This window comes from Malania oleifera, chromosome 11 (genome assembly GCF_029873635.1).
Source record: "Malania oleifera isolate guangnan ecotype guangnan chromosome 11, ASM2987363v1, whole genome shotgun sequence".
NCBI classification, from domain to species: Eukaryota; Viridiplantae; Streptophyta; class Magnoliopsida; order Santalales; family Ximeniaceae; genus Malania; species Malania oleifera.
Window position 1 is genome coordinate 64621286 of NC_080427.1, and position 14888 is coordinate 64636173.

Genomic DNA, 14888 nt, shown 5'->3' on the forward strand with positions numbered 1-14888 from the left:
TTATAGCATAATTAAAAATTCTAAAATATGTACACAGTGAAAATTTTGTTCATTAATTTCTCATATAATTTATTTTCTTTTTCACTTCCTTTAATTTTTTTCCTAACATTTTCTTTTCATAATTGACATAAATTCAAGTCTTCCAAAATTTTATGGAAGATTCTTTGATAGTTAAGTTATAGTTCTACTTCAACTTAGTATTTCATATAAATGGAGGATTATCCGTGCCTTGTTTGGGACAAGACGGAGACAGCAACTCACTTGTGAAAGTGGCCAAAAGCCAAATGCACCTTTCCACGTCCCCTTCCAAACACAGGCCCCAACATGCATATTCACGAATCCAACGGTACATCTCCATCCAAACACAGCCTTATGCGTTCAATCCGCTGGCTGCCTCGCCGTTTCGTTTCGGCCTTTTCGTCTCTTGCCCGTTCGCTCGCTCCTCGTCCCGTGACGCGCGCCTCAACAGCTTTTTGCGAAGCTGGTTAATTTCTTCTCCCTATCGCCGAGCGAGATTCTTGCATTTTTGTTACAAGTACCTGCAGATTTCTTGCTCTCTCTTTTCGTTTTTTTGTTTTTATTTTTTATATTTTTGTTTTCTTGTTTTTGTGTTGAGATTTCTCTGTTATGCTCCAATGGCTACGGCGCTCTGCCTCTGATGATTTTGTTGTTGTTTTGGCCGTGTTATTGAATTTGAGCAGCAACGGTGAGATTGGGGAAGATAGTTTGGAAAGTTTGAGCTTCGGGAGAAAGAGAGGAAGTGAGAGATAAGGAAGGACTGGGGAGAGCGATGGAAGTCGAGGAAGGAAATGTTGGTAAGAAGATAGCTATTGGAGTCTGCGTGTTGGAAAAGAAGGTGAAATGCGGCTCCGAGGTTCTTTTCTTGTTGCTCAAATGCACATGCTCCAAAACAGAGCAGTTTCGGAACGAATTTGATACTTATTTTGCCTTGCTTCTATATTAAATAACGTATATATTTGTAACGATTTTTAGGTTTTATCAGCTCCAATGGGACAGATACTTGACAGGCTGCAGGCATTTGGTGAATTTGAGGTTAAAATATTTAGATTGCTTATTTATTTTTATCAAATTCGAATACTTACTTGCCAATTTAACTTTTTTCATGTTAATGTTGAGGTTTGGATTAGAAATGTTAGTGTTTGCTGATTTAAAATACCAAATAATAAGTGGAATTTTTGACTATTGTTCATTTTGTTTAGGGGGAATAATGATGAGCAGGATAGATATCCTTTTCTGTTTCTTTTTTAATGTTTCCTGATATCTTGTATGATCTGTTGATTCGTATACTATTGCAGATCATAATTTTTGGGGATAAAGTTATTCTTGAAGATCCAGTTGAGAGGTACCTTTCATACAAATTAGCCACAATGTTATGCTACTTTGGTACTTAAGTCTAACATGGCAGGGGGATTCTGTAAAGGCTTTAAGCTGTAGATACTCGATTAGCAATACATTTGCTGATGCTGATTTGGCTAGCTTTGTGACTTATATCAGTTCATCTTTGGCTATCTCACAATGGGCGGCTGATAAAATGTTGACTCTGTTGTTATACTTAACCTCTAAAATGGGATGTTTAAAAGTGTGTGGGGTTACATATCCCACAATTGGAGCTGTCATAAGAGCTAAACTGAAAACATTCCAGTTTTTCTACAGTTTATATAATAATTTGTGGGGAAAATCTATTTGATTTACTGGGGGCAAGTTTTGTGGCAGAAGTCTGTTCTTCTACAGTTCTACTTTGTAGAGTGTCTGTCAGCATTGTGAGCATGATTTACAGCGTAATGATAGTGGTTACTGTGTAGCGGGGGCAGGCATCACAGATATTAGGTAATGGGTAATGGACACTGTGTCTGTCAATTCATTTTTTGGATTAGAAAACTTGTTAAAAACATATTGATTCACATGTTTGGATCCCCAAATCCTACATTTGATGGGTGATGGGCACTGCATTCGCCAATTCATTTTTTTTCATTAGCAAACTTGTTGAACACATAGATTCACATGTTTTGATCCCCAACCTACATGCTAATGCTTTATGGGTAATAGACACTGCATTAGCCAATTCATCTTTTGCATTAGCAAACTTCAAAACATATAGATTCACATATTTTGACACCTCGTTCCTACATTCTAATGCTTAAATTGATTTTTTAGAGAATTTTAATCAATCTTAATATAACGATTAGCATACACAACTCTTATTGGATGTTATCTTGGTTTCCTTAGTTGCTACTGTTAAGATTCTGAGAAGCATGCATTTGCTACTTTTCGCTACATTATGGTTCTTAAGTGAAATTAGAACTAAAAAATCATAATTATATCAAAATATAAAATATAGAATGTTCATATTTCAAAACAAAAACATAAAATGCATAGCTGGCGCAGTGCTGAACTAGTGAAGCATCAGTTAATATTATGTAGAAGTCAGTCTACTCCTTCCCTTGTTAGATGCGATAATAGTTTCTAAATTCTAACTATTGTTGTCTAGTCAAAATGCGTCATATCCTAAGTCCAATTTTATTTACAAAGTTCATTCATGAGTCAAGTTCCACAATTCATTTATAAGGTCTTTTGAGTCTAGAGAAGTTAAACCATTTGCAGTCACAAATTGTCGTTTTCCTAGTCACAATTAATGCCCAAGGCTGTCATGTAATAATATTTATGTTAGTTCACATAATGAAGAGACAGTGCAGACTTGCTTACCTATTGTGATGTGCTCAAAATTTCCTAAGATCCAGAAGCGTGGGATGAGGATTCACCCAATGGCCTCTTCCATACCCTCCAGTCCACCTGCTGCATTTCCACGTTAGAGGATCTCTTTGCCATAAATATCAATGCAATTAATATTATTCATTCAGATTTCTAATCTGATGGTTCCTACAGCCTATTTCCACTGTCATGCTGCATCAACAGCAAAGGAAGTGTTTTTTTGGGTCCAAATTAGGAGCTAGAAAAGGAACTTACAACATGCATGTAATTTTAATGAGAGAAAAAGTTTTGTTTATATGAATGAATGCTAGTTATTAAATAAATATATACTACATATCAAAGTAAATAGATCCCAAATGTTTAAAAAAAAAAAAAAAAATAATATTTAAAATAAAGTAATAAACCAACATAAAAATAAGTTTCTAAGCTCTAATATAGGGAAACAAGTGAACAAAATTAAATAAAGGGACCCAAAAATCTGTTTTAGGCTTTTAGCCATTCGGTCAGAGTGGTTTGTAGTAGTCTGTAGCCACCCGCAGCTGGCTGTTATGGTACTGTAATGGATGGTATCAGCCTGTATGGTTGTGGATTGAGGACCCATGAAATATAGCCCTGGAAGAATATCAGAAGCCATTGATACCATTACATGAAAGTCAATATGGCCATTATGCCCCGATTTTTAAAACTATGATTGTTGAGCGTTTTTCAGCAGTTGATGTCAGCTTAAACTAGGAAATTCCTGGTGTTAGGGTGGGCTATGGACTATGGTGCCCTTGGATGGTGAGTCGAGATGGCTCTTTGATATTATTGTTTGATACCATGGAAGATAAAATCTTGTGGTGTGATTTCGAAATTGCAAGCTGCTTTGCTTGGGACTTTTTCTATGTTTGTTGTTATTCCTCAAAGTCCTACTGGATTAACATAAATCATGACAACATTGCCATTTTATCATGAAAAGGTTTAGGATGGGCTACTTAATGTGCTTCATGTCTTATCATCATTAATTAAAATTATTAGTATGAGGGTATTCAATGATTGTTGGCGGGAATGATTATCAAGTTTGGAATCTTTGGATATATTTGCATTTACTGCTAAATTTAATGGAGTGTTTTCTGAGTTTCATTTTTGTTCTCATTTGCTCACTGTGTAAATGTCTGTCTTTTTATTCCTTACATTTAAATTAGTGTCCCTTTTTTTTTTGTTTTGGGGGGGGGGGGAGATGAAATAATCCTTTTACTTCTTTTTGTGGTCTTTGTCATTGCATGCATGCACATTTGCATATGCACCTGTCTTCTTGCTTGCAACAGTTGGCACACTTTTTGTTCGTAGATTCTCTTGTAATTTTTGGTAATTGCAATAAATTTATGTAAATTATTTCATTCTCATTTCTAATAACACTCTGAAAACACAATGAGTAAGCTGTTTAAATAGTTTGATTTCTTTCCTATTCAAAAGTAGATAGATTTCCAAGGCATTTTTAAGCAGCAGTTAATATTCAAGATTTTTCTGTAGGTTATTAATTTAGTATTCAATCATAGGTTAAATGGGAGGGATATTGATAAGAGAATGTTGCATCTGATATGATAATATGTTGTAGATATATTGTCTTTTTTACTTTATTCTTGTTGATGTTGAAAATTACGACTTAAAATTCATAAACTCTGATTGTTTAGATTTATTTTGTTACTTTTTGCTATTTATTTATTGATATGCTATTTTTTTTTTTGAATTTTAAGGCATCCTTTGAAAATGCTGTTTATTCTATGCTAAATGACTAATTAAAGGATTTTTTTGCTTATTTTAGTTGGCCAATATGTGATTGCTTGATTGCTTTCTATTCCACTGGTTATCCCCTTGAAAAGGCTGAGGCATATGCTGCTTTAAGAAAGTAAGTTTTTTATCTTTTCTTTTTTACAACATGTCAAAAACTGTCCTTGCAACACACAGAGGCACAATTACCTGGAAATTACAGATTGCCCTTGGTTTAAAGTAACATTTTATTCCAACACTTTCTATAATAAACTGTGAGGCTGTTCCATGTGGCTTTTCTAATTTGATAAAATTATGCAGTTTTTTACACCAATAGAATTTATATTTTATTTTTTTCTTAATAAAATAATTTCTACCTAGAGTTGTTGCATCTCACCTTGTAATTTGTTGTGCCTACCCTGCTTGGGTCTGATGTGTACGAATTGGGTTGGGGTGCAGTTTTCCTTTCGAAGACAGAGCGAAGCTAGGGCTGCTCTATGTACAAATCCTGCCTGCTAGAATCTTACAGATGTGATTTAATGCATATGATTCATATAAATTCCACTCCAAATCAATTTGAATCTTACTAGCGATTCTAAAAGCAACTTAATTGTTGCCAAATCCATCGATTCATCTCTTGAATCTTACAGATCGTGATTTAATGCATATGATTCATATAAATTCCACACCAAATCAATTTGAATCTTACTAGTGAATCTAAAAGCAACTTAATTGTTTCCGAATCCATCGATTCTTCTCTTGAATCTGATGAATCGATCTGAATCCATTGACTCACGATTCTGGACCTATCATATCTTGACAGACCTGACTAGTTTAAAACCCCAAACCAGCAATTTTTTTAATTGTTTTTTATTTTTACACAATTACTTTCCATTCCTTGTCTATGTCAGTTTTGTGCTAAAAAAGAGGAGATAATAGAACTTTAAGTCTAATGTTGCCTTCACAAAACCATTCGTCACTCTTATCTGAGTATAGTGTACTGCCATTTAGAAGATTGGGTAGAATGCACATTGGCTAAGGTGGTACTCATGTTTCGTTGTGTTGGGTTTTTTAGTAGTTTGTTCAATTATTTTTTTTTTAGGTTAATTATTTTTTCTTTTAATTCGAGAAGCAATATGCATGAAATATCTTTTTTACTTGTTGGTAAACACCAAAAGTTCTTTTTTTTTTATTGCTTTTTTCTTGATTCCTCGCCTTAACCAGCGCAAAGTTCATTTTTTCTATTAATATTTCTTGAATCATTCCCTTACTTTTCATTTGTTTTAGGAAAAGCTTGCATACGGAATATGATTTCTTTTGTTGTCAAAATTTTAATGTATTTTATTATTTTTCTGTTTGTTTGTGTCAGTACGTGCATGTATTTAACTAATTATAATTGATTTTGGAAATTTATACCAAATCTTACGATTTGATTCGATTCTAGATTCCTGAGCTTACAATTTGATTTGATTCTCGATTCCCGAAATTGGGATTTCGATTCACAATTCGAATCTCAATTCAACAACTATGGTAAAAATGCAAATACGTGTACATGCATGCATGCCCAATTGATTATATGTTTACTTTTAGAATGATCTCTCTCTTCCTTTCTCTAATTCAGTATCTTGGAGCAGCTACTTGACCCTTCTTTTGGAATAATTTGGATGAGATTTTGCTTCTTTTTGTGATGTTATTGTCATGTGATTTAGGCCCTTTTTGGTAAATGAATTGGAGCTGCAACACCTCCTTCATGATCGGAGGAAGGTATATGAGGTAACCATTCTAAATATTCAACTTCATACACTGGGGTTTTGGATCTATGAGTTTTGAAGCCTTCAATGTATTATTTGTATTAGAATCCATTATTTTGGTGTTTATTATTGTATGACAGCATCACTTGTATGCAATATTTTGAGTAAATGTAAGTGCTATTTTCACATCAACATTTCATTTTGTTTGTATGCATGCTACTGGAGCATGTCCATTAGAAGCACTGATCTCTATAATAATCTTATTATGCTTTTGATTCATTAAGGAATTCTTGATCATGATTCTCTTCATCCTAGAATCACTAAGGATTATTCTCTTCATGATTCACTAAGGAATTATGTATGCACAATTATGCAAGCTACATTAACGCACAGTGGGCAGTTGAAATTTAGGAGCGAGGAGTGAGTTGCTTGTGCAGTCACAGTTTAATAAAATTGTGTATAAAATACAGTATGTAATTGATTTTCAATTTCTGAACCAATTCACATTAATATTTTAATGTAAAAATAAGTAAAAAAGCATAGTTCTATGTAAAACAAAAAAAGAATATAGCTGAGAATATAAGGCTTGCGCACCAAAACTGAGGAGAAGGGGATAGGGAGAAACAGAGAAAAGAACACACACACACACACACACACACATATATATATATTTCTCAGCATTTATCTTCCAGCTGGAAAAAAAAAAAAATCAGTGAAACACGAAGAAGAAAAGGGGGGAAAAAAGGGAGGGGGGTGGGCAGAGGACTGGTTTTGAAGAGGGAGGAGGAAGAGGTGGTGGAATCTTGTCGAGACATGAAGGGGATAGTCAGTGATCAGGCAGTGGGAAAATAGAGGGAAACAGAGAAAATATAACTACTAGGCAAAATCCTGGGAAAAAACCACTGCCTTATAGAAAAAAAAGTGTATTTGAGCTCTAAACACGAGACCAAAAGGAGGGAAATAGGGAGGGGGATACAGAGGCTAGGCCTGCTGGTTCTTATGAAGAGGTGGAGAAAGAAGAAGAGGGTGCACTGATTATGAGAAAGCAAATAATTAAGGGGTTGTTTGGTATCATTGTCAAAAGTTATTAAAATCATAACCAAAAATGAAAAAATCATATCCAAAAATGGAAAACGTGAGAACTAGAACCAAAAAAAAACTGAAACGAGTGACCTGTATGGTTAATATTTATAAAACTAGTTCAGACTTGATTGAAAAAATGCTCATTTTTGTCCTTGAACCACATAAAAATTAGAAAAAAAATGATTTAAATAACAAAATACAAAATATTTAAATAAATTTTTTAATTAAAAATGGAAATTATTATAATTATTTTGCTTAGTTATTATATTCTAGGACTGACTTTTTAGTGCTAAAAACAATCTCAATGTACACGAAAATTGAAAAATAGTAAAAATTCTTTTTAATTAACTCTTTTTTTTTTTCTCAAAATTTTAGAATTTTTATGCATATTTTTGTTTTTATTTTTATTTTTATTTTTATTTTTTGTTGATAAACAAAGAATTTTATTAAAAGAGAAGAACTTACATTAGAAAATTAGAAAGAGAAAGGAAAATAAAAAAAAGAGAAGACGGGGAATAAGAAAGCCTCTTTTCACATCAGTAGAAACTGGTTATAAAGAATGCAACCTAAATAGAGAATCAAACTCAATATAACAAGGCCAACCAATCCTGCTGCAAGTTTTCCAAAGAAAGATGATGGAAAAATCCATTTGGCAACACCCACAATGATGCAAGATATACCGCTCTACTCCAAAGCAAACTGGTAGCAGTAGCCATGCCTTTGAATATTCTAGTGTTCTGTTCCAACCAAAGACACCAAATAACAGCCATAATGGGCAATGCCGTAGACCTTTCCTATCCTTTTCCCTAAAAGTAATGGTATAAAAGCCTTCAAAGTGTATGGACAGACCCAAATTGTCACCAAATATACCAAATAACTTATTCCAAATTGCCAACATGAAAGGGCAATGACGAAGAGATGTACACAAGTCTCTTCACTCCTCATGCAAAGGACACAAATGTCAGGGGACAGGGCCTTATCAGGTCTTCTCTTTTGAAGCAAATCATTGCATTAATTCTTTCTTTCAAGTTTCGCAGTCCAAATTAAACTTTTATTTTTACATTTTTAATAAAATGTATATTTTTATTTTAATTATATTTTAAATTTACATTGTCATTTTTTTTAGTTTTAATTGAAAAATATGAATTAATATCAATGATTCCATTTCCTAAAGTTAATTCTGTATATTGCAGTATTTTGATGGTCGACAGAACAGCTATGGTTTTCCATTTTTCTGAAAATAGTTGTAAAACGATGACACAACTGGCAATGTAAACAAACACATTGCATAAGCTCTTTCACCATATACAAAAATGAAAATAGAAAACAAAAAACAGAAATAATACCAAACAGAGCCTAAAGAAAGACAACTGTATGTTTTGCTTGCATCTTTCATTATCTTATTCACAATGACAAGGCATGAGATTAAAACACAATTAAATCAAATAAGAAAAGTAAAAAAAGCATGAGGGGCACCTATTACCACTTCATTCCTTACTGTTGAGGCACTCATCACTGCACCCTTTGAGTTTTACTTTGGGGGTATTTTTTGTCCTTAATTTATTATTAATAAAAATATATAAGAAGGCAGACCTGGAGCTGTACGTAGACTTCAGGAAACTGCCGCTCAGTTTTTCTCCTCCTTTTTCTTTTCTTCTCTCCTCCATGTCTAACTTAACAACATAACAACAGCCACATCATAATTATAATGCTAATAAAAAGATAACAACAATAATATTTTATGACTTTTTTTTCCCGGGTAACTGTTCTTGTTTTCATTATTTATTTATTTATTTATCTATTTTTTATCATCATCATCACCATCATCATCATAATTTATATTTTCTTATGAAAGATTACCAAAAAATCCAAACAAAAAAATTATGATGCTAAAAATACATATATTTTTGTCGGTCGTTATCTTAGTCATTTAGCATTGTTTATTTGTGAGTGTTATGCTAACAGATGAGAGTTAGTAAGGTTATTATGGTCATTGGCATGTACTTTGACATATATTATGAATAAAGGGAGTTACCTATCATTGTGATTAGGTCTCCCATTTCACCCAATTATTGAACTTGGTATTAGAGCTTGATTCTGAGACCCTAATTTTCACAGCCACCATCAAACCAAAGCCCACAACCCTAAATCTTCTGCATGTCAACCATTGTAGAAGAATATCCTTCTACACTATAGCCCTTAAAGATAGCCAGCAGCTTCCGGAAGCTAGAGTAGTCGCCGGAAAATTCCTGGGCGACATTGCCAGATCAGGAATGCAAATCCACAATAGATTTTGCAAAACAACGCCATAGTCACCCCCAGACACTGCCATCCGCTCCCCACTGAAATTTCATCTCCAGCAGCTTCCCCATGCGCCCTCACGTGCCGGTCGAAGGCTGCTAGGGCTGACCTCACGCACCGGCACATGAAGCCAATTTCAGGCATGTTTCTGGCCTGAAGTCTTCATCCCTCTATAAACATGGTATTGAAGTTTTTCATGATGTTTTTTGTCCAAATATCTCACCTTTTGTAGTTGCTCATTCATTTACCACATCCAAGGAATGATTGTTTGATGCTTTTTGAAGTTCGTTGTCAACATTTATTGAGTTTATTGGGCCTGAAACAGTGATATTTTCTGTGCTTCTGTATTGGTACGTTGTGGGCTTGTGGTTTGCACTTTGCATTGGTTGTTGAAGGTTGTGTATGTTGGGATCAAGTTGGTGAATTCGAAAAACATGTTGCCTGCTGTGTGTTTTTGATTTGATGCTCTATCAAGGTTGTATTTGTGTTAGGATGGAGTTCCTGAATCCCAGAAATGTGTCTCCCTCATCAGTTATTTGTTTGAGTGAACAACGTACTATAGCTGTCTTCAAAGTTCCTGCAGCATCAGGCATCCCAACAAGCATGTCATCATATTGCATCTTTTACTAATAAAAGTAACCATACCGTTTGTATGTCATCCGGTATATCTCCCATTGGTCCTTGGGTTTTCGACTCTGCTACTAGTGACCATATGACAGGTGTGACCAACTTCTTTTCTACTATCCAGGTATTCTACAAATCTACCCAGAGTTACCCTTGCTGATGGGTCCACTATTGCTACGAAGGGAATAGGAACAGTAAATCCTACTCTTGCCATCTCATTTTATTTTGTTCTCGACATTCCTAAATCCCCTTTTAATCTCATGTCTATTTGTAAAATTACGAAGTTACCATGGCTTTGTAACCTTCTTTCCTAATTCTATTCTTATTTAGGATTTGAAGATGAGGAAGATAATTGGCACATGACGTGAGGTTGGTGGACTTTACTACTTTGAGTTGCTCTTTTCTCCTATTGCCTGTAGTGCCGCTGCCGCACCATATCAAATTAATTATCACCTTGGTCATCCACCATTGGACAAGTTAAAACAACTAATTCCTACTTTGAGTTTCGTGTCAAACCTTGATTGCGAGTCTTGTCAATTAGGAAAGCATCATTGTGTTCCCTTTGCCTCCTGAGTCAATAAAAGAGTCGTTAACTTTTTTATGTTAGTCCATTATGATGTTTGGGGTCCTAGTCGTGTCATGTCAAAGTTGAGGTTTCAATACTTTGTCACTTTTGTCGATGACCACTCCAAAATGAATTGGTTGTATTTAATGAAAGATACAAACAAATAAGGACTTAATTTGATTTGTCAGTTTGAATATTTCGTATTGATAATGCTCAAGAGTACTTCAGTACTCAATTCATTACCTATATGACAAACTTTGGCATGATCCATCAGTCATCTTGTTCCTACACTCCACAGCAAAATGGAGTTGCGGAGTGGAAAAACAGACATATTCTTGACGCCACTTGAACCCTTTTGTATCAAATGAATGTCCCCAAAATTTTTTGGAGTGATGCTATGCTCATTGCTTGCTCTCTCATCAATAAAATGCCATCTTTTGTCCTTGTTGGTAAAATCCCATATTCAATTATCTTCCCTAAGGTTCCTTTGTTCTCCCTTTCTCCTTGTATATTTGGTTGTCCTTCGTTCATCAGTTAAATCTAGGAAGGGATAAATTGGATCCTCATGCTATCAAATTTATTTTTCTGGGTTATTCCTATACTCAAAAAAAGTATATCGATGTTATAGTCTCACCTTACATCGATTCTTTGTTTTTGCTGATGTCACCCTTTTTGAGTCTAGGCCGTACTATTCTGATTCCTTAGTTTTGTTGTCCTTGATGAGTCTCTTCCTTTGCCTAGCCTTCTCGAGCCTAACTTATTTCCTTTGTCTAGTTTTCCTGCATCTTCATCTAGTTTGAGTCCTTCTCATTGCTTGGATCGTCCCAATTTGCAAGGGTACACACGACGACTCAATGGAGGTGCGGCTCTAGCTTCCACTTTTACTCCTCCAGTTCCCTTGTCGAATGGTCCTCTCCCCTAAATGGCTGATCCTCCTATTGCTTTTCATAAAGGTAAACGCACTTGTACCCAACATCCAATCTCTAATTTTGTTTCTTATGATTTCTTGTCTTCTGTTGTTCTTCCCAATTCTATTTTTGAAGCTTTATCCCATTATAGGTGGAGGAATGCAATGATAGAAGAGATGCATGCTCTATAGGATAATGATACTTGGGACTGCACTGTGAAGGTTAATCCAGATGGTTCCTTGGGTTGAGTGAAGGCTACCTCGTTGCTAAGGGATATACTCAAGCATATGGCTTGGAATATTTAAACATGTTCTCCCCTGTAGCCAAACTTGTCTTAGTACGTTTATTCTTCTCCTTAGCCACTACCTACCACTGGCCTCTACACCAGTTAGACGTGAAGAATGCTTTCCTAAATGGTGATCTTTGCGAGGAGGTCTATATGGAGCAACCACTTGGGTTTGTTGCTTAGGTAGGGTCAAGCTTAGTGTGTTAGCTCAATAAATCACTATATGTTTAAAAATAGTCTCCGAGGGCATGGTTTGGTTGCTTCATTGCTTGAGTTTGTCCTTCAACGGTGTGCAGTAGATCATTCTGTATTTATCTTCCTACTCCATCTGAAAGGATTTTGATGATTATGTATGTGGATGATATTATGATTACAGGTGATGATGATCAAGGTATTTAGAGCCTAAAGCATTTCCTACAGAGTAATTTTCAGACAAAGGATTTGGGACCATTGAAGCACTTCTTGGGTATAGAAGTATTGAGATCTCGTACATGAACCGTCTTATTTTAGAGGAAGTATGTTCTTGATTTCTTTAGACGAAATTGGACTATTGGGATCCAAACTTGTTGATGCACTCATGGATCCTAATAGTGCAAGATATGGACGATTTTTTGCCCCACTCTGGAAGATTTTGGGGGCTTGTTAGAAAGATGAATTATCTCACGGTCACTCGGTCAGGTGTATCCTTCGCAACAAGTGTTGTGAGTTTGGTAGTTAGTTTCTTGATTTTTCAAGAGCAAGTCACTGGGATGTAGTAATTTGATTCTTGAGATATCTTAAAGGTGCACGTGGGAGAGGTCTCTTATATCAGGATTGTGGTCACACTCATATTTAGGGATATATTGATGCAGATTGGGCTGGTTCAGCTTTTGATAGAAGATCCACAACTGGTTACTGTATCCTTCTTGTTGGAAATTTGGTTTCTTGGAGGAGTAAGAAACAAACTGTGGTGGCCAGGTCAAGTGTTGAGTTAGAGTATAGGGCCATGGGTCACACTATATGTGAACTTGTTTGGTTGAAGAACATAATGGAAGAACTAGGTTTTCCACATTCTTAGTTTGTGGAGTTGACGTGTGATAATCAAGCTGTCATTCATATTGTTTCCAACTTGGTCTTCTATAAACAACAAAACACATTGAAGTTGATTGCCACTTTGTTTGGGAGAAACTTATGCAAAAGCTCATTACCACCACTCACGTGAAGTCTGATTTGCAGCTTGCTGATTTATTTACTGAAGCCTTTGGGGGGGGGGGGGGTTGCTCGTGTTAAATTCATTTGTAACAAGCTAGGAGCATATGATATATATGCTTCAAAATGAGGGGGGGTGTTGATGGTTATCTTAGTCATTTAGCATTGTTAGTGTGTGATAATTATGTTAACAAGTGAGAGTTGGTTATGGCATTATGGATTGGTATAATCGTATGAACTTTGACATATGTTATAAATAAAGGGAGAGACCTATCATCGTGAATAGTTCTTCCATTTCAAAAGTAATGTTGAATTGAATTCATATATTTGAAAGATTAAAATGTTAAATAATTCTATACTAGGGACTCTTTAAAAAAATGAATTATTTCTCATTACATTATAGCCATCATTGAAAAATATCAAATATTGGAAAGGAATATGAATTGCAATTCCTGTAGCCATTCTGTGTTACTAAGCAAATGCAGTAATCACATTCTGAGATTGACCTTGATTCTATTTGTACCTCGATTTCTTTCCTACTTTGATTTCATTTTGCAAACTGAATGATGGGTATGAAGCTATAGGTTGTTACCTCTTCAGCTATAGTCTCCCCCTTTCGTCCGAAACCAGGAGGAAGATGCATGTAGACATCTTCATCGAGGTCACCATGCAGAAAGGCATTATTAACATCAAGCTGAAAGTGATGCCAATTGTGGGCAGCAGCACGAGCAAGGACAGTGCGAACAGTGACCATCTTGGCTACATGGGCAAAAGTTTCAGTGTAATCAATCCCTTCCTTTTGGTTGTACCTTTTGGCAACAAGGCGAGCCTTGTGACGTCCTACAAATCCATCAGGATTGTGTTTGATTTTGTACACCCATTTGCAGCCAATGGGTTGTTTGTGGGGTGGAAGAGGAGTCAAAGTTCAAGTGTGATTGGCTTCCAAGGCATCAATCTCAGCACGCATGGGAGCACGCCACTTGGGATCCTGCATGGCTTGTAAAAAAGACTGGGGTTCTTTTACCATGGAGATAGCAGTGGTGAAAGGACGGTGTGTAGAAGAAAGGGAATCATAAGAAAGAAAATCAGAAAGAGGATGAGGAGTACCTGAAGAACGGATTGCCATTGAGTCAGGTGATGGGATAGGACGAGAAGGGAGTTCTTGTTCAACATGGTAATCCCGTAGGTAGGCAGGTGGCTGAATCGTATGTGTGGATCGCCGGACAAGGACCATTTGAGCATTAGAAGGGGAATGAAGCGGGGGTGAGCAAGGAGGTGTTTGGGTAGGGTTGGCGAAGAGGAGATGTGGAGAGTTAAGAGGTTGTGGTAAGACAGAATAGGATGTTTCAAAATGGGTGTGGCTAAATGGAAATTGATCCTCATGGAAGACCACATCACGAGAGACAAAGGTTTTGTGAGTGGCAAGATCATACGTGCTAGGCAGTGGTATGCTAAATTATCTTTCACACTTATCAATGCCGATTATAAGCAATCTAAAGCAGATTACTCTATTTTCGTCCGATCCCACGAAACAAGTTTCACCATCGTCTTGGTCTATGTAGGCGATATTATTTTGGCAGGAAACAACTTGGAACAGATCTGCGGGGATTTAAGACATACTTGGGAGAATGCTTCAAACTAAAGGATCTTGGTCCCTTGAAATACTTTCTAGGGATAGAGGTGGCTCGCTCCAAAACAAGAAT

At 35.8% G+C, this 14888-nt stretch overlaps 1 protein-coding gene across 5 annotated transcripts in view; it reads left to right on the top strand.

Moving 5' to 3' along the window:
• Positions 1-356: 356 nt before the first annotated feature.
• LOC131143501 (inositol hexakisphosphate and diphosphoinositol-pentakisphosphate kinase VIP2-like) overlaps positions 357-14888 on the top strand; it is a 102897-nt gene continuing 88365 nt past the window's right edge. The window contains exons 1-6 of one of the 5 annotated variants that reach the window (XM_058091853.1): positions 357-535; positions 702-856; positions 994-1053; positions 1317-1363; positions 4535-4618; positions 6189-6252. In XM_058091853.1, the coding sequence (XP_057947836.1) occupies positions 791-856; positions 994-1053; positions 1317-1363; positions 4535-4618; positions 6189-6252 (321 nt within the window). In that variant the 5' untranslated portion in view covers positions 357-535; positions 702-790. The other 4 variants (XM_058091851.1, XM_058091854.1, XM_058091852.1 and 1 more) reach the window with 4 other exon arrangements.